At 43.1% G+C, this 21028-nt stretch overlaps 1 protein-coding gene across 2 annotated transcripts in view; it reads left to right on the top strand.

The window, feature by feature from the left end:
* mad1l1 (mitotic arrest deficient 1 like 1) overlaps window positions 1-19811 on the top strand; it is a 996118-nt gene extending 976307 nt beyond the window's left edge. For both annotated transcript variants that reach the window (XM_041206006.1, XM_041206007.1), the window contains exon 18: window positions 18258-19811. In XM_041206006.1, the coding sequence (XP_041061940.1) occupies window positions 18258-18416 (159 nt within the window). In that variant the 3' untranslated portion in view covers window positions 18417-19811. The remainder of the gene's footprint in view (window positions 1-18257) is intronic.
* The last annotated feature ends 1217 nt before the right edge of the window (window positions 19812-21028 follow it).

Genomic DNA, 21028 nt, shown 5'->3' with positions numbered 1-21028 from the left:
TAAAATGACACGGGGTGACGTCAGGCGTGCATCTCAATGTCACCCCTTGACATTTAGATTTTCAGTTCGGCGGGTGCGCACCCACCAAACTGTCAAAGGCCTATTAAGGCCATCAAAAAAGTAATTTAAATGATTGATGGACCTGCCCATCCAACCTTAAGGTTGGCAGGCAGGCAAAGAGCCCAGGCAGCCTTCAGAAAAAACATGAATCCTCATCCATGGGCATTTGAGGTTTCATCAGGGTATTAAAATTTGTATAAAATGTTTAAATGAAAGAAAATGACATGTCCCAGCTCATGTGACAGTGTTACATGAGGGGACATGTCAGGAATATTTTCTTCTGCCTTATATTAAAGTTTGAATCTTGAGCCGATCTCCTTGAGGCATCACTTTGCCTCAGGGAGATCTGTGCGCTGTTTCGCGCACATGCACAGGGAGCACTTCCAGGTGGATGTCACGATAGTCGGGCCTTAATTGGCCCACCCACGTAAAATGGTGCCGCACCCCCGATTGGGGGCACCAACCGGGAACCTGCCCGCTCGCACCCGCTCCCGCACAACCCCCCTGATGGGGGGAAAAATGCTGCCCATGAAATTGCCTTTTGATTGAATATCATGCAATGTTTTTAGAAGCTGTGTTTTGTGAAATTTTAGTGTCAAGCTTATGTCATTCATCCCATTGAGGTTACTGCACCTCTTTATTAGGACGTGGTTTATATTTATATCAGGAACCACTGACAAATAAATAATGTTGAGGGTAGAATGAACTCACAGATGTAAAAAAGAATACTTTTTGTAAAAATTGTGATTATATTTGATGATAGAAATATTTTTCAAAGAAGAAGTAAGCACAGCTACCAATAGTGAATTATTGGAAATTGCCTTCTCCAATAGAACTTTAATTTTCAGCATGTGTTACGGTGTGGCTCAGGGAAGTAATACAATACACTAATTGGCTGCGTATGGTCTTGTCTGTCGATCATGCCAAGGTCACGTTTAGATTAGCAGTGGAAATGTGATTAAAGCCCACCTGTTCACACAGTGCTTCTCTAAATTAGCCACCCCTAATTATCGCAACATTGCTTTAAGAATCCCACATTAATTTTTAATCGGCCTGCCAAAGGTAGTCTAGAGAAAGCTAAGAACCCTCCACCCCACCCCACCTCTTACCTGCAGCTAGCCTCACCAATCATCCACTGACATAAGGAATTGAATGGCAGTGAATTCTTAATGTGTGTTTGTGAACAGTGCGCAGGAGAAAGCAGAGGAGGGGTGAGATTAAAAAACCTGTTTCTGTGAAAGCAGACTTGCCTATACGTGACAGCTGTAAAGCATGCTGCTGCGCATTCATGATACAGCCCTAAGAGCAAAATGCATCAATTTGTATAAAATTGGTGCATCTTTGGCTACACTGTGTCATTGAAAAATTGTGCCTGCCTAAGCTCTCTCAATCACCAGAGGCAATGGAGTACAGTACACCAGTCTGCCGTGGTACGTGTTGGCGTTTCAAAGAAGGTGGGCAACCTGGCATACTGTAACAGGGAATGAAAATCAACATGTTTTTCAGCTGACGGCAAATTGCAATACACACATATGCTTGCTTGTCATTCAGGAACATGATGTGCTGGGCAGCTCAGAGGGAGTGTTTATGGGCTGAAATGGCTTGCAGCATGGGCTTAATATTTGCATCTTTGCAAATTCTCACCAAGTCCATTAGATGTATTGATCCACTTGCAAAGATAAGAAGGGGGTGATTTTTCACATGGCTCTTAATCATCAGAGGGGCAGAGTGAATACCCCGAGCTCATCAGACACCTGCACAGCCAGTCGATTGGAGGGTGGGATGTTTGGATGGGGTTGCAGGTGAAAATGCAGTGACCCATCAACAGAGCCAAGACATAAGGCCTCCTTAAAAGGGGATAGAGAGGGTGACTTATAGGAGTCAGACATGCTCAGACAACAGCTGGTACGATTATTCCAGAGTCACAGGATGGACATTTATGGTCCTCCTTCAAAACTCTTTCCCCTGCCAAAAAAGTAGGGGTCGCCCAATTAAGACAGATGAGGAGAATTTTTTTCTCTGAAGGGAGTGAGCCTTTGGAACTCTCCTCCTTCAAGGTGTGTTGGTTTGCCAGCTTTGTTTAGCACAAGTGGACAGAGCTTGTGCAACATAGGCACTGGATGTCTGTACATCAAAATTGCACCAAGGTTCCATGCACATCCCTGTAGGATAAATCTTACAGAGGATCGCTGCTAATTTAGTGAAAATAAATCCAGTCTCAAAATGAGATATCTTCACTTGTGTTGTTTGTTGTCTTGTCATTAATGCAAACAAAGACTTGACTAATATAATATTTCAAACTGAAGAACAGAAACATGGTTAGTCATGTTGCTGTCCCAGTTAAACTTGGAAGCCACTTTTCTCTTTACCCATGCACATTTCACAAGAAAAGAAGGAAATAATTAAAGCTAAAAAAGTGTTTCATCTCATAGTCGATGGGTCCCATTGATTTTTTTGTACCCCTTCATCTTTTGACTTAAATAACATCAGACAAGTCTTTGTAGTAAAATGCTCATTATAGCCTAAGGCACAACTTCCTGGAACAGGGAGCCATGTGATCAGATATGCTTTTCTCCTTTAGACTCTGATTCCCAGTCTGCCGTTGTGTTAATGAGCTGCTTACTGCAGCGATCTGCAACAAGCATTCAGTATCTTATTGAGCTCCCTTTCTGCAGGTCTGCAATAGTTGTTCATAGGAATAGACAATTTAGTACCTGGAGCCTGTCGACAATTCAGGTAGCGGAGCCTGTTCTGCCGTTCAGTTAGATCATGACCAATCCATATCGTAAGTCCATTTACCCACCTTGATTCTCCAATGCTTACTATCTCCCCTAAAAGAGTCTTGAAAATACAATTTAGGCTGGATTGTCTCATGTGGAGGTAAAAGATCCACATCATTAATTTGAAGAAGAGCAGGTGAGTTGTCCCCAGTCACCTGGTCAATATTATCCTTCAACCTAATTTAAACAGAATATGTGGTCATTACAACATTGCTGTTTGTGGGACTTGCTGAGTATAAATTGGGGTTGCTATATTTCCTGCATTACAACAGTGACTGCAATTTTTCTTTATTCATTCATGGGATGTGGGTGTTGCTGGCTAGGCCAGCATTTATTGCCCATTCCTAATTCCCCTTGAGACTGTGGTGGTGAGCTGTCTTCTTGAAGTGCTGCTGTCCATGTGTAGGTACACCCACAATGCTGCTAGGGAAAAAGTACCAGGATTTTGACCCAGCAACAGTGAAGGAATAGCGATATGTTTCCAAGTCAGGATGGTGAGTGGCTTGGAGGGGAACTTCCAGGTGGTGGTGTTCCCATGTATCTGCTGCCCTTGTCCTTTTAGATGGTAGTGGTCATGGGTTTGGAAGGTGCTGTCTAAGGAGCCTTGGTGAGTCCCTGCAGTGCATCCTGTAGGTAGTACACACTGCTGCCACTGTGCGTTGGTGGTGGAGGGAGTAAATATTTTTGATGGGGTGCTAATCAAGCAGGCTGACTTGTCTTTGATGGTGTCAAGCTTCTTGAGTGTTATTGGAGCTGCACTCATCCAGGCAATTGGAGAGTATTGCATCACATCCTGACCTGTGCCTTGCAGTTGGTGGACAGGCTTTGGGAAGTCAGGAGGTGAGTTACTCACTGCAGGATTCCTAGCCTCTGACCTGCTCTTGTAGCCACAGTATTTATGTGGCTAGTCCAGTTCAGTTTCTGGTTAATGGTAACCCCTAGGATGTTGATAGTAGGGGATTCAGCGATGATAATGGCATTGAATGTAAAGGGGGAATGGTAAGATTCTATCTTGTTGGAGATAGTCATTTCCTGGCACTTGTGTGGCACAATTGTAACTTGCCACTTGTACCCTGGATTGATGGTAAATGTAGAGTGCGGGATATGCCAGGCAGTGAGGTTACAGATTATAGTTGAATACAGTTCTTGTGCTACTGATGGCCCACAGCACCTCATGGTTGCCCAGTCTTGAGTGGCTAGATCAGTTCAAAATCTATCCCATTTAGCATGGTGGTAGATCCACACAACATAATGGAGGCTATCCTCAATGTGAAGTCGAGACTTCACCTCCACAGGGACTGTGCAGTCGTTACTCCTACCGACACTGTCATGGACAAATGCATCTGCAGCATTACCCTGGGTCTCTGGATTACTAGCCCAGTGACAATACCACCACACCACTGCCATACTTTTGTGTCTATATAGTAATTTGGCATGTCCTGAAGTTGCAAAAGACACTACATAAATGCAAGTCTTTAAAAACTTGCCAATCTCAGTTTTGAAATTTTCAAATGACCTAGTCTCAACAGCTTTTTGAGGGACAAAGTTCCAACTTTCCACTACCCTTTGCATAAGTGCTTACTAAAATTACTCTTGAACAACCTAGTTCTAATTGTAAAACTATATCACATGTTGTGGATTCCCACACAAATGGAAATCATATCTCTGTCTATCCTAACAAATCCTTTAATCATCAGCACCTTTAGAATGTTAATGTTGAATCTGCTTCCAGCACACTGTTGTGCAGCTCATTCAAATCTTAACAGTGAGCTGTAATAATCTTTTTCCCTTTTTTTTTTGTGAATTACTTTGGGCAGATTTTATGTTATCCCGCCAGCAGGTTGGTAGGCAGGGTATGGCCATAAAATTCTTCAGATGGCCTTCCCACATATAACAGGAGTTTTTCATCCTTGATATCAACCTAATAACTCTGCTCAGCACACCTGAAAGCTTGGACATCGTTCTTCAGGTGTGCTGCCCAGAGTTGACGGCAGTATCCAGCTGGGGCCTAATCTTTGTTTTCAAATATTACATAAATCACATTTTTCAGCACAGAAACAGTTTCGTTAGCCTAGCTAGTCCATACTGATGTTTATGCTCCACTCAAGCTTCCTCCCACCGTATCTTATCTCATCCTGTCAGCATTTCCTACTACCCCTTTGAGGATGGTCTCAATTTTCAGGCTGACAGGAGGAGTTCAGGGGTGGAGGGTAGCCCTGCACAAGCCTTGGCGGGGAGTTGGGGCAGGCGCCTCGATTAGCGGCCTTCTTTTAACATTGGGCACCCCCCCCCCCCCACAAAAGGTCTGGTCCCTGCGGGTGCTTCTCCTCCCCCTGGCCTCTCCATCTACACCCCTCTGCCCACACATCACCCCCCCTCACCCCCAGGGGCCTCACCTGCCCTGAGAGCCCCAAAACTTACCACCTCCCTGACAATTAATGCTCCTTTATATCGGTGGCGATGTATTCACCATCAACTCCTCAGATGGCAGGAAGGGAAACCTCACCATCTGAAAAATCCTGACCTTCAAGTCTCATCTCTTCATATAATGGAAGTTTTTCATCCCTGATATCAACCTGCTCAGCATATTTGCAAGCTTTGACATCTTTCCTCATGTGGTACCCAGAGTTGGAAGCAGTATTCCAGCTGGGGCCTAATCAGTGTTTTCAAATATTACATAAATCACAAAATTTTCAGCACAGAACAGGTTCTTTGACCAAACTGGTCCATACTGCTGTTTATGCTCCACTCAAGCTTCCTCCCACCATATCTTATCTCACCCTGTCAGCATTTCCTACTACCCCTTTGTTCCTTGTATATTTTTATCTAGCTTCCCTTAATTACATTTCTGCATGAGCATTATCTTTTTAAGATCAAAAAGAACAAATTTGTTTCAACATGAAAACATTTATTCAATCTGACTGGAAATTCTAACAACAACTTGTATTTATCTACTGCTTTTAACATAGTAAAACATCCAAGGCCATTCATAGGAGCATTATCAAACAAAATTTAACACTCAGCCACTTAAGGAAATGCTAGAAGAAGTGGTCAAAGATGGTGGCTTCAAAAGACAGAATGGAGCAACACAGAGATCCTGGAGGGTTATAGGGCTGGATGTATCTGCAAAGATCAGGAGGAGCAAGGCCATGGGGAGATTTAGAAACCGGGATGAGAATTTACATTTCAGCCAATAATTTATTTGGTAACTTGTCAGTAGAGATGCTTGTTTAAGCCAAGAAGATGTTGATAAATCAGCAAAATTATGAGTAAGGTTTTGCTGAAGAATAAAGCATGCATTTATCTAATGAGGAGTGGGATTTGTTTTCCCAGCTAGCAAGGAGCAACTACTCTGAAACCTACTCTATTGCAGGAATCTTGTGCTGCATGTGAACTTTAACAGTATAGTTAGTTTTTTTTTAAAGCATACATTTGCTGATGGCTCAGCAATTTTGCCCAATGATTAACTGAACTGTATAGATCAGGAGTGCTCCTAAGTGCAGTGGGCAATCATTCAGGTAGTAGTTAATGCTGAAATTAACCTTGATAAACCAGGGCTGGAAGAGGCTGAGGGCATGTGGTTTGGCCATGGTTCCTGCTCTTGGCTGCTGTCCAGTCACCCCTGACAAAAATGCTGTTGAGTCCACGTCAGGTGAGGACAAAGCAGCCAACAAAGCATCCATTTGTGATCAAACCTCCTGCCCGCATACCACATCAAGACTGGCAAATGAAAAAGGAGCACTTAGGCAAGATACTGAGGGGCAATCAACACCCATCAATCATTCACTAGGAAGGAGCTGATGTCCCTGGGAAAGGTAGATTCAAAAAGAAGAAATCCAGCTAAACCTAGTGCTTTGTTGATATTGTCAGTTGGGGAGTGCTGGATATATTTTGATATTTAAATAGCTTCTTTATGAACTGTGTTGTACATAGAAATTTTTTGTGAGGAGTGGAGGAGAAATGGACCCAACTCTTGAAGTGGTCTACATCAGAACCTACCTGAATGGTAGTTGAATAAATAATTAGTTTCTAGCTTCCACTTAGCATTGGTTTGCAGCCAGGAAGATTTGGTAAAAAAGCAAATCATATTTTTGAAGAAATTTATTTTTCAAAAAATTCCAAATGCCTGCCACTGAGGGTTATTCATTGCATCAGATAGTGGCATTAGCTGCACCAGTGTTGGGGAAGAATGAGCTGTCACACTGATGGTGCTGAAAGGATGAGACAAGCTGCTAGCTGTCACAACATTGCTTTTGCTCCAGGAGTCATCTTGAAAGCTGTCTCCTCAGACTGAAAATGTATGATGACCAGTCTGATGTTTTCTTAGACTCCAGGAGAGACAACAGGGATTTCATAGCTGGCAGTTGTACACTCATGTCTTTGTGTATGTATGTGTGTGTGTACGTACGTACAGATGAGGAATATGTGTTTCCACACAGATCCAAGAAGAATGAGAGCTGGTATATATCTTATCAACAAATGTCATTACTTTCCATCAGTTCTCAAAGTTGAAAGATGGTCTCCACTTTTTAAATCCTTTAAAGCTTCCTTCGAAGCAGTTGATGGAAACAGTGAACAAATGTCCAATGCAAGAACAAGCAGGCAATCACTCAAAAAAAAACAAAATACTCAGCAGGTCAGGAAGTATCCGTGGAGAGAGAAACATAGTTAATGTTTCAGATCAAATGATTGATGGGGTTGTTATGAAAGGTCATTTGACCTGAAACATGAACTATGTTTCTCCCACTATAGATCCTGTCTGACACACTGAGTATTCCAGCATTTTCGGTTTTTATGTCAAATTTCCTGCATCCACAGGCGATTGCTTAGCTTTTTAACTGTACTTACTAACTTTACTGGTTGGACCCGTACTACAATAATAATACTTGCATTTATATAATGCCACAGCTGGCTGTTAAAATGTTTCAAATTGTTTCACATTGTGAATTGCTTCTGGAGTTAATGACTGCTATCAGCCTGGCAAATCCTGTATATATCAAGGTGATTTAACTTGTATTTTACATCATCTTGTTATAATGAATTTCAGTGCAAATAAATGCCATGTTATTTCTCTCCACACCTGCAGTGCGGGCATCAGGCTCGTTCATCATTTGTTGCAAACGTCAGAATACATTAAAGACTTGGGCCAGGATTTTACATTCAGCTTGCGGGGGCAGGCCTGACACGCCGGAACGTAAAATGACACACGATGAATCGGGCGTGCGTCCATTAGGGCCATTAACGTATTAACTCCAAATTTACGCTGCCCATCCAACCTAATGGTTGGCGGGCAAGCGAAAAGGCCTAGAGGCCTTTACGTTTTTTTAGGAAACCTTGTCCACGAACGGATTTTACAAATTGAATAAAAACCTTTTTTGAAAAATAAAAACATGGCCCATCTCATGTGACACAGTCACATCAGGGGACATGTTTCATTAAATTTTTAACATTTTTAGTAATTTCTTTAAAAAGTGCTTCAATCTCCCTGAGGCAGCTCTGTGCCTCAGGGAGACTGAAGCACTCTTTTGTACGCATGCGTGAACTGTGCGCCAGGCCTGCGCTCCCTCCACCCCCCGCCTGCACAGGTAATGCTCAGCGCTACTGCTCGCAATCCGTGCTGGGTAGGCCTTAATTGGCCTGCCCGCATGAAACCGCGGTGCTGAGCCGATCACGGGCGGCAGTCAGCTCCAAGACCGCTCCCGCCGAGCCTACCCAATGCAGGAAAATTCAGGCCTTTAAGCAACTCTCTCAGCTCTTTCAGAATGACTTGAGTGCAGAATCTAGCTGAAACCCCAAGTGCAGCACTAAGAGAGCACTGCATGTTCAGTGGTAGTATTGTTTGGTCAAGATGTTAAACCAAGGCCCCATCTGCCCTCTCCGGTGGATATAAAAGATTGCCATTTCCACGAACTCCAGCATGATGCCACCACCAAACACATCTTCCCTTCACCCCCCTGTCGGCATTCCGTAGGGATCATTCCCTCCGGGATGCCCTGGTCCACTCCTCCATCACCCCCTACTCCTCAACCCCCACCTATGGCACCTCCCCATGCCCACATAAAAGATGTAACACCTGCCCCTTCACTTCCTCTCTTCTCACCATCCAAGGGCCCAAACTCTCCTTTCAAGTGAAGCAGCATTTCACTTGCATTTCCCCCATCTTAGTCTACTGCATTCGTTGCTCCCAATGCAGTCTCCTCTACATTGGAGAGACCAAACGTAAACTGGGCGACCGCTTTGCAGAACACCTGCGGTCTGTCCGCAAGAATGACCCAAACCTCCCTGTCGCTTGCCATTTTAACACTCCACCCTGCTCTCTTGCCCACATGACTGTCCTTGGCCTGCTGCATTGTTCCAGTGAAGCCCAATGCAAACTGGAGGAACAGCACCTCATCTTCTGACTAGGCACTTTACAGCCTTCCGGACTGAATATTGAATTCAACAACTTTAGGTCTTGAACTCCCTCCTCCATCCCCACCCCCTTTCTGTTTCTTCCCCCTTCCTTTTTTTTCTCCAATAATTTATATAGATTTTTCTTTTCCCAACTATTTCCATTATTTTTAAATCTTTTATGCTCCCCCACCCCCACTAGAGCTGTACCTTGAGTGCCCTACCATCCATTCTTAATTAGCACATTCGTTTAGATAATATCACCAACTTCAACACCTCTGTGTCCTTTTGTTTGTGACATCTTTTGATGATCTGCTCCTTTCCTATCACACCCCCCCTCCACTTCTCCGCCTCCGCCCCCCCCCCCCCCCCCGCCCCCGCCAACCTTAAACCAGCTTATATTTCCCTCTCCTTGTAAAGAAAGATCAGTTCTGTTGAAGGGTCATGAGGACTCGAAACGTCAACTCTTTTCTTCTCCGCCGATGCTGCCAGACCTGCTAAGTTTTTCCAGGTAATTCTGTTTTTGTTTTGGATTTCCAGCATCCGCAGTTTCTTGTTTTTGTTTTTATTTATATATATATATATAGATATAAAAGATTCCACGGTACTATTTTGTAAAAGAGCAGGAAGTTTTCCCTCGTGTCCTGGCCAATATTTATCCATCAATCAATGTCACTAAAACAGATTATCTGGTCAATATCACATTGCTGCTTTGTGGGATCTTGCTGTACTAAAATTGGCTGCTGCAGTTTTTACGTTATGACAGTGACTGCATTTCATAAGGAATTCATTGGGTGTAAAGTGCTTTGGGACATCCTGAGGTCGTCAAAAGCGTGTGATCAGTGCTAGTCCTTTCTTTTGACCTGAACGTGAGTTACCCTGAAGCTGGGATTAAAAAAGGTGAAAATGTTTCCAATTACTGCAGCACCAACTCTGGAGAGTACGAAATATGGATTAAGAATTGGTGTGTAAAATATCCTAACTCTTAACGTGTAATATGTTGCATTTAAAATATTAGTAATTTTCACAGGAAAAATGCATGTTTCCAAAGGGTTAACAAGGATGATTCCTTTTCAAGTACATTCCTAATAATGTTTTGCGGGATCAATGGTGCATCATGGTAGGACACTGATAGAATGGTGCATCATCCATTCTACCATGTCCCACTAGACCATTTGTTCCGTTCTGGAGCTTAATTCTGAATTTGTGCAGTAAGTCTAATTTTGTAATCGGTGTTTGTAATCAGCCTAGTCTCATCCTGATGGCAGCCTTCCACCTCACAAGATGATGGTCTGAGCCATGGTGATGGGCTTCATGTTAAGCATTGCCTGGTGTGGCTCAGTAACCCCACTCTGGCATGGCAGTCTCTGCCGCGTTTGTTGCAGGGGAAGCCAGTGAGCTGAGAGGGTGCATGATTTGCTGGCCTCTCTTTTTTCTGTGCCCTCTCTTAACCAACTGAGCTTTTCGTTTCAGCTCACCTCTTCCAACATCCTTCCAATCAGCCTCCAAAGGCCATGGCTTTCATCAACTGTCACCCAGTAGTATCAATGTCCACCATCTTCATATCTTGCTCCTAGGTACCATTGTTGTAGCGGAGGAATGGACAATCAGGAGGCCATGACCTGGTGGCCAGGTCAAAGGTCTCTGGGTGTACTGCCGTCATCCCTCCGATAAATCTGGCCAAGCCAGCGCCAACATTGTTAGATTAGCAATGATTGTATGCTGATGGAATTAGCACACCCCAGGACCTCCAAATTGGTGAGCTTGTCTTGCCAAGAGATGCAGAGGATACGTCATAGACAGCGAAGATGGAAACTGTTCTGCCTAGCATATGTTGTCCAGGTCTCACTACTGGAGAGGAGTACGCTGAAGATGCAGGCTTGCAGACTCAAGAGTTTGGTATTCTCAGTCAGGTTGCTTTTGTCCCACACTCTCTTACTCAGCTAGGACATAACAGCTGCAGCTTTTGCAATGCGTGTGTTGATTTCAGCATTAAGTGACAGATTGTTGGTGATTTTGAGCCCAAATATGTGAAGCTATCAACAACCTCCAGCATCACCTTGTCAATGCTGATAGATGGCATGATGCTGACAGTCAAACCAAACTTTTTACAGGTGTGAGAGAGTAGAGCAACTCTCTTATGAGAACATGGCACACCTTTTGTCTTAGATCTCAAGCAAGCAAGGCTGAACAGTTTTCCATCAGTTCTGGTATGTAAGTAGACACCCTCTGTACATAAACTGAAGGCATATAACAGCAGCAAAGAGAAGAATATGACAAAGAATATCTGCCAGAAGACAACCCTGTTTGCTCTATAGTCAGTTTATTGCTACTTTGTTTTCCTTGCCCTTCCTTTTCTCACTGTTTCCACAAGCTGCTCGGCAGCTTCCCATACCTGACCAGTTCAGTCACACTCTTCTGTCTTGCCAGCACAGGTTGGAACATAAGACTGCTGTTGTGACGTCGTTCCCACTGCTGCTTCATTGCTGTTTTAGGAAGACTTGAACCAGAAATGACCGAGTGAAGCCAAAATCAATAGCAGCAATTTTTATTTCATTAGCTCCTATGTTGCAGTAAGATTGCAGTTCACAGAAGATGACTGTGACTATAGGGAGATATCTATAGGCACTGGTGCAGTGATTTTATTAACCTTGCAGATCAATAGCTGAGTTAGTAAACAGGCTGCACAGTGTTGAATTACATCAGAAGCTAATCAGTTTTAATTGTATTTATTCCTTCTCATTGTTGAATCATACAGCACAAAAGGTGGCCACTCAGACCCTAGTCCCAGTGTCAGATTTTTTGGAAGAACTATCCAATAGTCTGATTCTGCCCTTTTGCACCCCCACCCACCAACCCCGCTGCTAAGAGTGGTGCTTTTCCACGAGTCTTTGCTTGAGTATCATTATCCAGTATGTGCCTTTAGGCCTAGTTCCACACTGGAACAAGGGAGCTGACCTGGTCACTTCAATTGTTTATTCGCTGAAAGAAACCTAATAATCAATATACCTGCTATTGAGCTCAATACCCTTTTAAATGTTTCAGGCATGGCTCAGTGGTAGCACTTTTGCCTCTGAGTCAGAAAGTTGTGGGTTCAAGCCTCACTCTAGAGACTCGAGCACAAAATCTAGGCTGACACTCCCGGTGCAGAACTGAGGGAGTGCTGCACTGTCAGAGGTGCAATTTTTTGGATGAGAGATTAAACGGAAGCCCTGTCTAGCCTCTCAGGTAGACATAAAAGACCCCATGGCACTATTTCGAAGAAGTGCAAGGGCATTCTACGTGGTGTTCTGGCCAATATTTATCTTTCAATCAATACCTAGGACAAATGATCTGGTCATTTTTCACATTGCTGTGTGCACAAATTGGCTGCTGCATTTTGTACATCACAACAGCTGCTGCACAGGAAAATACCCTATTAGCTGTAAAGTGCTTTGGAACATTGAGGCACTATAGAAATCTAAGTTATTTTTAATGCAACTGCATTGCTACTTTACGAGATTGTAAGGTTCACAGCTGTAGACATTCTGGGGACCACTGCTTAACATAGAGAGCCAGAATGCAGGTGCATTCCCATGAAGCAAAGTGTTGTGATCTAACGTTAAACTCATATTTTTGAGGCTATATGATGTTGTCCACTCTGAGCAGGACAACAGCTAACAGTGAGTGAACCACACATCTGCACCACTATATTGTAATGTAAAAAAAAATCTCAAAGTAAAAGATTACATTGTCGTTCTACCAGCAGAAGAGTGTCAATCTTAGGGGCGAAAACCTGTTAGTTGTCACTTTGGTATCTGAATACTTGAAGTCTGATGAATGGAGCTATACAGAGAAAGGTGCTGTTGCTCTTTGTTTCACCAAGAGGCAGCCCACCTCTGTGCAAAAAAGGATTGGATTTTTAAATGGTCGCTATTGGCACCTAATTAATCAGAAAAAGTTGTAATACCAGGGTGCTGAATAATTAAAAACACTAATAAAGTTGTAATTACTGTAATCAGTTAACAAACACTAGGGGAATAAAACTGCTGCAACAACAGTGTTGCACTAATCAATTAAGAACTTACAGCCTCCTTGTAATACACACATGATTTCAAAATGCTTTTGGCAGTTGCTTACACACCAGAGTACCAAAGGCAGCAATGCACGGGGTATCCTTATATTTAATTTTCAGAGTTCAAGATAGGAAAAGAGTTCATGGTTTGAGTGATGTCCAGGCTCATTTGTGTTTTCTCTGTACACTACAAATGTAAACATATGCAGTCCTACTAAATCTCCTAGCTTTGTTCGCAGACAGCCAAGTTATTGGGCTGGAACGCAGACAGGATGTGAATGCGATTCAACTTCAAAGACTAGGCAAAGTAGGACACCAAGCCCAAGATGGAGCAGGATCATTTTCCAGTTCCCTGGAAATTGAAGACTGTGATGTTCTAATCCTGAGGCGAGGAGCAGAGGCACTCCTGGAGCTGAAATGGGCAGGAACATTCTTGGGGCGGAGGTGGGGAGTGGAAGTATTTCTAGGGATGTAGACTAATGAAAGGCAGGGTCAGCTCTGTATAAATAAAAACACAAAATACTGGAAATACACAGGTCAGGAAGCAACCGTGGAGAGAGAAGCAGATTTAACATTTCAGGTTAAGATTTCATCGGAACTGGATGGTCATTCATCTCAGAGGTGAGGCAACCATGTGCTGCATTCTGGAAGTTGTAGTCTGGAGCAGCACTGGTGCATTCTGGGAATGTAGTCTGCTACCAGTGTGATTGAACCCCATCAGTCATCTTACACCAAGATAGATAATTAACCTTCCATTAACACAAGCCTCAAAATGCCTGACAATGGAACAAGTCTGTGGAAGACATGTTGGAGAGATATTAAATACAGAAGTGACAACAATAGATAAAAATTCAACTGAACTGTCTTGACTGAGTGAGATCTGCGCCTACTTTCTCTTGTGGGGAGTTTGCCTGGCTTTTGCTTGGCAGCACAGGAGAGATACATAACTCGGTGTGTGGACAGATTGCAAAACTAATGCCTCTGTGTTGTGAGGTGCAGAATTAAACTGAGGGGTAAATGGAAAGTCTATTTTGAAAACCAAACTTTTGAGGTCAGATTGCAATTTATGAAATTTCTGTGCCTATCACCCTAAAATCGGACCCTTGGCATCCTCAATTTTTTTGCTAAATGGCCTGGGAGAGGTTTATGGGAGAAGGATATGTTTCTCCAATACAGGTTCCACGCCCTTATTTCAATGGAGTTTTCCTAATATTCACTGAAACTTTCACACAGCTTGTATCATCTTACATATTAAATATTCCATAGAATTATAGAGTATTTGCAGTTTGGAACTAGCTATTCAGTCCAACTGGTCTAACCCTATCAGCACATCCTTTTATTGCTTTCTCCCTTGTGTGTTTGCCTACATTCCCTTTCAATGCATCTGTGCTATTTGCCTCAAGTAATTCTTGTGGTTGAGTTCCACATTCTAACCACTCTCAGGGTAAAGACATTTCCCCTGAATTCACTACTGGAAATAATAGTGGCTATCATATTTATGGCCCCTAGTTTTTGTCTCCTCAGAAGTCAAAATTGGTTTTAGTTATCACAATTCTGTTCTGCCAGTAAACTTTGGATCTGTTCTAAGTGTTACATTGTTAGTGCCAGCTCATCATACTGAGCCACCAAGGAGATTTCTGGATGCGAGTGCTTAATATCCCTCATCATTGTTCCAGTGCTGCTCTATTTCTAGATTGATATGAGAGAGAAACCAGAGTTATTCTCCAGGGTCTGTCTTAGCATTCAAGTCCTTAAAGCAAGCTGAGGCAGGCAGCTGAATTGTGTTAGGAGCCGATAACTGCTCCTTTTGTATAGTGTTTCAACAAAAAAAAAGTTCTAAAGAAAAATCTGTCCCTTTATCTTTTCTTTGTTCAACTACATGCTGCAGTAGGATTCTGAATCCTTTCAGCAATGTGACACTGAGGACTGTGGTTTGAAGATAGTTTTATACTCTCCAAAAGTTATTCTCTCGCGATGTTTGTGACCTTTGACTCTGCACAAAAAAAGGGATTGTCCTTTTGGAAACTGGAAATGTAAATCAGACTACCAGAAGTCTGTTCATGGACTTTTTTTTATTCAGTCATGGGTTGCAGATATCATTGGCTAGATCAGCATTTATTGCCCATCCCTAATTGTCTTTGTTCAGAGTCATTTAAGAGTCAACCACATTGGAGTCACATGTAGGCCAGACCAGGTAAGGACAGCAGTTTTCCTTCCTTAGTCAACAAGATGGGGTGTACACGACAATGGTTTCATGGTTATCATTAGATTTTTAATTCCAGATTTTTATTAAATTCAAATTCCACCATCTGTCATGGTGGGATTCAAACCCGGGTCCCCAGAGCATCACCCTGGGTCTCTGGATTATCAATCCAGTGACAATACCACTACGCCACTGCCTCCCCTAAAATAAAAGTCTATTTCCACTTTTGTTCCCCACAATGTGCAGACATAAGTTATTATTATCAATGATTTATATCAAGTGCAAAGCAAAGATCGTATTAAGTGACAATTTTAATCCCCGAATCTGCAGGGATCTTAGATTATCTAGGCTGACACTTCACTGCTGTACCAGGGGAGCACTGCACTGTCAGTGGTGCTGTTGATTGGGTGAGACTGGATGAGTCTAAAGTGAGGCCCCATCTATCTAATCTATAAAATTCCATGATATCATTCAAAGGACAGGTATTTCTTCTGGCGTCTTCAACCAACAGCAATAAAAGATAGATTCTCTGATTAGATATCTTGTTGATGTTTGAGAGATCTTGCTGTTACAAATTAGCTGTTGAATTTGACCATGTGTGATTATATTTCAAAATTTATAGGGTGTGATGCTTCAAGACATATTGACAGCATAAAAGGTGCTATATAACTGCAAATTCTTTCCTTCCTTCATACTATGATCTGTATCCCCATTCTACCTCTGTCTTGTTCCGATTTGGATTTGAACTTGACAGTAATTGGCACCTCTGTCCCCTACCTGCACAATAAGCCTGGTGGTACTGAGAACAACAGGTCTGCTCCCCAATTGTACCCACCTGAGTATCAAGGGCCATCATTTAGTAGCATTCCGCAGGGACTAAAGATGAAACCAACGCTCATAAACCCTCCCCAAGACTGCTTTATAGTACCTTGCAGCAACCAGATATAGATTACCAGGTCTGATAACACCTTTTCAATAAGGGAATGATACAAGGGCAGGGAAGGCTGTTTCAAAAGGTCAGGGAAAAGCATTTTAAAATGCTTTAAATCATTTGGCAGCATCTTGCACAGTTTGGAAAAGTGTTAGTAAGCTGAAAGTTGGGAATAAAATATGCAGGAGGAAGGAGAGCATCAATAAGCAGCACAGCAGCTCATAAGCAGAGTTCATGTATTTACTCAACCAAACCAGGACCTGCTGTCTGAGTGATGATCCCACTGACAGGTTAAAGTTGTTATACTTTGAGATTTGTATTTTTTGTTTCACATTCAATTCGTAAATTTCTAAACTGTAAACCAGTCAACAATAGTCTCTGTTGGTTACAATAGAGGCACAACTAGTTTCCACCAGTTTTCATTGTCTTATGATGTGGAGGTGTTGGTTCTTAAGGGTTCCAAAGAATTTTCATTGTTAACAAAGCAAACAAATCCCTCCTCTTACCCTTCGCCCCAAGCCTATTCTGGCTAATTTTAGGTTTGACTGAAACAGTCAAACCAAAGGGCATTCCAATTGAAGATCAACCAGTTGACAGAGAGGACACTTCTGTTTCTAATGTTCAGACTTGACCACAACTGGCACACCCCTGCCTAGGCAAATGCCTCGTGGCACTGAGATCAATAGGTCTGCTTTCCTGATTATACCCACCTGAGCTTTAAGGGACAGGTGGCTAGTAGCAGCCCACAAGCATTAAGGAGAAAAGCAGCAGGCAAGTGTTGGTGGCAGTCTTGCATCTCATAAGTTTGTGCTATGGTGATCAGCTTTGTGTTAAACATCTCCTGGTATGGCTCAGGAACCCCACTCTGGCAAGGCCTTATCTGCCACATTTGCTGCAGATGAAGACAGTGGGCTGAGAAGGTGCACAATTCTCTGGCAAGCTCACAAACCATCTCCATGACTGTTTCACTGTACTTTCCAGCAAGCAATCGTCAAAGACTAAATACTGGAGAAGGTGAAATCTGTGAGCTTGCTTCCACTTTGCAGTAACACAAGAATGAAGAGCTGGTTGGCACAAAACCCTTTGGAGCTCCAGGTGATGTACCACATGTTGTGCTCTCATCTGAGTTGTTCCCTTGGTGGCGTAGATGGAAAAAAACTGTCATTTGCTCCTTCCTAGTGAAATAGAAACAGTCTGTATCCCTTGCTCCCATGCACCTCCTCAAGGCTCAAAGAGCACCGGCTTTGGGAGCGGGTTGTTGTCTAGGACTAGCTTTCATCTCTGCTCTCTACTTAAATTGTTATTAGTCCAGGGACATTTCATGAAAATAGTATCATAGAGACACGAGCAGAAGTAACCCTTACTCCCTCCGAATCAGTGCATCAATACAGATCCAATTCAAAACCAGTATTTGCATCCAACTTCTATGATTTTAATTACTTAGCTAAAGTAGTATCAAACACAACACCCAACAAAGAACTGTATGATATGGACCATCTCCAATTCTGATCACAACTTACTTGTGACTTAGTTGAGTGTGAGTCTCTTGTAAAATGTAAGCCTCTTGTAAAATGTAAGCCATGCCCCAGGATTGGTGGGCATATAAACTATAATTTTCCTTCATTTGGAACCGACTAATAACAGAAACACGGGCATTCACTGCAGTCCCTTATTGCACCTCTTCTGAACATACTTACAGGGTTAGTGTGTGTTATCTCAGAGAGGCCTAAATTAAGAGAGAGAAATAAGTAAAGAAACATTAAAAGGAAAAGTTTTAAAATGAATAGCATCTTCACTGTACCAATGATTAACTTGTGTTTCATTCTCTGTTCGCTGCAGGCCGCCAACAGCCTGGGAGCAAAGATGCAGCTCCTGGAGACAGATTTCTCCAGATCCCTCACTGAGTTGATCAACCTTCACCTGCACCATCAGAACAGCATCCCAGCATTCCTCAGTGCCATCACCCTTGACCTCTTTAGTCGCCAGACATGTGCCTAGCGGAACTGGAAAGCAGCTTGATTTTTTACGATTGAAGACAATCGTTTTGAGTTTATTATTACGCTGCAAGAAAGTTTGCTTTAGGATAGTGTCAATTAGACACCAATTCCGCACTTAGTTAGATTTGCAGTGGGGGGTTTGCTTAATATGTTTTCTAAGCAGTTATTTTTGCTTTAGTTGTAATTTTAATTAATGTGTTTCCCTTCATTCATCATCTGGCAGCTGGAAAGGGGAGTGAGCAGAGCATGAACTCCACAGATGCTGATACCATTGCTGCCTTGAGGGGTCTCCTTTTCATGCAGGGAGCTAGACAGATGCCTGTTTTTCAGATGGAAGGACTTCAGAGTAGGACATGATTAAGAAATGATGAAACTCCTCTCACCAGTTGTCACAGAATGCAAGCATTTAACTGCTATGCTGCAAAGCTATCATGCTGTATTTGGTAAAATTTCCTACACAAATCAGGGCACCCTATTGCGGGTATAACTCCTCCAGCACAAAGCATCCATCAAGATATACTTGGTGCAACCCCTCATATAAGGACACAAGCCTACTTCTACTCAATGTTCTTTGCCGCATAACAAGGCAAAGATACCCTGGGCTGAAATTTATGCAGCCCATCACACGGGAGCCATGGCAGCTGGGCCGACTTAACCATGAGAGAGGTCCCGCTTCAGTCTCTGGTGGCAGGAAAACCTTTCTTGATTAAGTAGGAGGGCAAAAGGGACTGACACGGGATTCCTGGCCCCTGCAGGATGTCAATCATTATTCCTGAGCCCATCGCAATTTAATGGTGATTCAGGAAATAAATGTAGGCTACACAGGTCTCCTGCGCCCTCAGAGGGCCGCCCAACAAATCCTGTCCCCGTCACTCACTTTGGTCTGGGGTCCCTCTGCAATCCTGGGCCTCGGGTATGTACAGTGCTGCCAGCAGCCACCACTCCTGCTGGTGCTGGCATGAGGAGCTGCTGGCCTCTGATTAGCAGTCAGCTCTCAGGAGGGACTTCTGCCAGGGATGTCAATCACAGGGAAGGCTTGCCTGCAGCCATTTATGTGCCTGAAGGGCATTTGATTCCATTGGGCCTCCCCTATGGAACTGACAGGGTTCCCCAAGGTTGTCCAATTCATGGGTGTGACCCTCGTCAGACCAACAAAATCCCAGCTCCTGTTGCATTTGATAACGGCCATATAAGATACCACCAGGGTGTAGAGTAATCATGGGTGGAGAGAGTATTGTCAGAGCCTTTTCTGAATTGTGGTTGATTTAGAAATCCAAGTTAATAATTCAGAGTGACAGTAAACCTTGGTGATTTTATTAACTTTGAGTGTTTAATTTTAAGAAACAACATTTAATTGCTATTGAAAGATTTTCATTAAAATTCTACTTTCTCCCCACTCTTCTTGACAAGCATCAGCATCTTATTCAACTGAGATGGGGCAGCCAAACCCCACTTCTGCCCTCACTCAGCACTCAGGCATGTGCAGTTCCAACATGACATCACTAAACAGTGATCAAGTAGGAACGTCAGTTACTTATCTCTTTACTAACCCAAAGGCACCGAGGTCAACTGTTTAGATCCCACCTTGGCTGAAATTGGCTAACTGAGCAGACTAGAGTTAAACCAAAAGTTTAGAGTTAAGGCAAAAACGGAGCTACAAAGGAAATGAAAAAATGTAAGGTTTTTAGCGTATTTCCTATCTATCAGTCATTAACACTGCTGGCCTACAAGGATGGAGTGGATATGTTTGTTCTGTGAGAACTTCACACTATCCATAAAGCACAGAATTTTTTTTGACGGTTGAACAGTTGCAAATAAAAAATGCAGAGTATGGCAATGTTGAACGACTCTTATTTAAGTTGAACAGCACAGTTGAAAGATTACATGTGAATGAGTTATTACCTTTTTAATTAAAAGGACACTGTGCAGATTAACATTTACAGATGCACTTCCTTTCCATAATACATCCATTGATACATGCGACTGATTTGTGCTTCCTTAACTCCAATGAAGCCCTTCCAGCCATATGGTTTATTTGACAAGGTCTTAAACTGAAATGACAACAGCACTCCCTGCGCTGTTGACCCTGCGAAGTCCCCTGTACTAACATCTGGGGGCGTGTTCCAAAATTAAGAGAGCTGTCTCACAAATTAGTGAAGCAACAGCCTGACATATATTCACAGAATCATACCTCTCAGACAATGTCCCAGACACCGCCATCACCAATCCTGGTTATGTCCTGTCCCACTGACAGAGGTGACGGCACAGTGATATACAGGCAAGAAGGATTTGCCCTGGGAGTCCTCAACATCAACTCTGGACCTCATGAAGTCTCATGGTATCAGGTCAAACATGGGCAAGGAAGCCTCTGGCTGATTACCACTTACCGTCCACCCATTCAGGTGATGAATCGACGCTCCTCCATGTTGAACACCACTTGGAGGAAGCACTATGGGTGGCACGGGCACAGAAGATACTCTGGGCGGGGTCCATCACCAAGGGTGTCTCGGTAGTACCACTACTGACTGAGCTGACCGAGTCCTAAAGGACATGGCTGCTAGACTGGGTCTTCAGCAGGCTGTGAGGGAACCAACAAGAGAAAAAAGCCTAATT

The sequence above is a fragment of the Carcharodon carcharias genome, chromosome 15, assembly GCF_017639515.1.
Source record: "Carcharodon carcharias isolate sCarCar2 chromosome 15, sCarCar2.pri, whole genome shotgun sequence".
NCBI classification, from domain to species: domain Eukaryota; kingdom Metazoa; phylum Chordata; class Chondrichthyes; order Lamniformes; family Lamnidae; genus Carcharodon; species Carcharodon carcharias.
The sequence above is the reverse complement of the archived record's forward strand: the minus strand, read 5'-3'. Positions and strand labels throughout refer to the sequence as shown.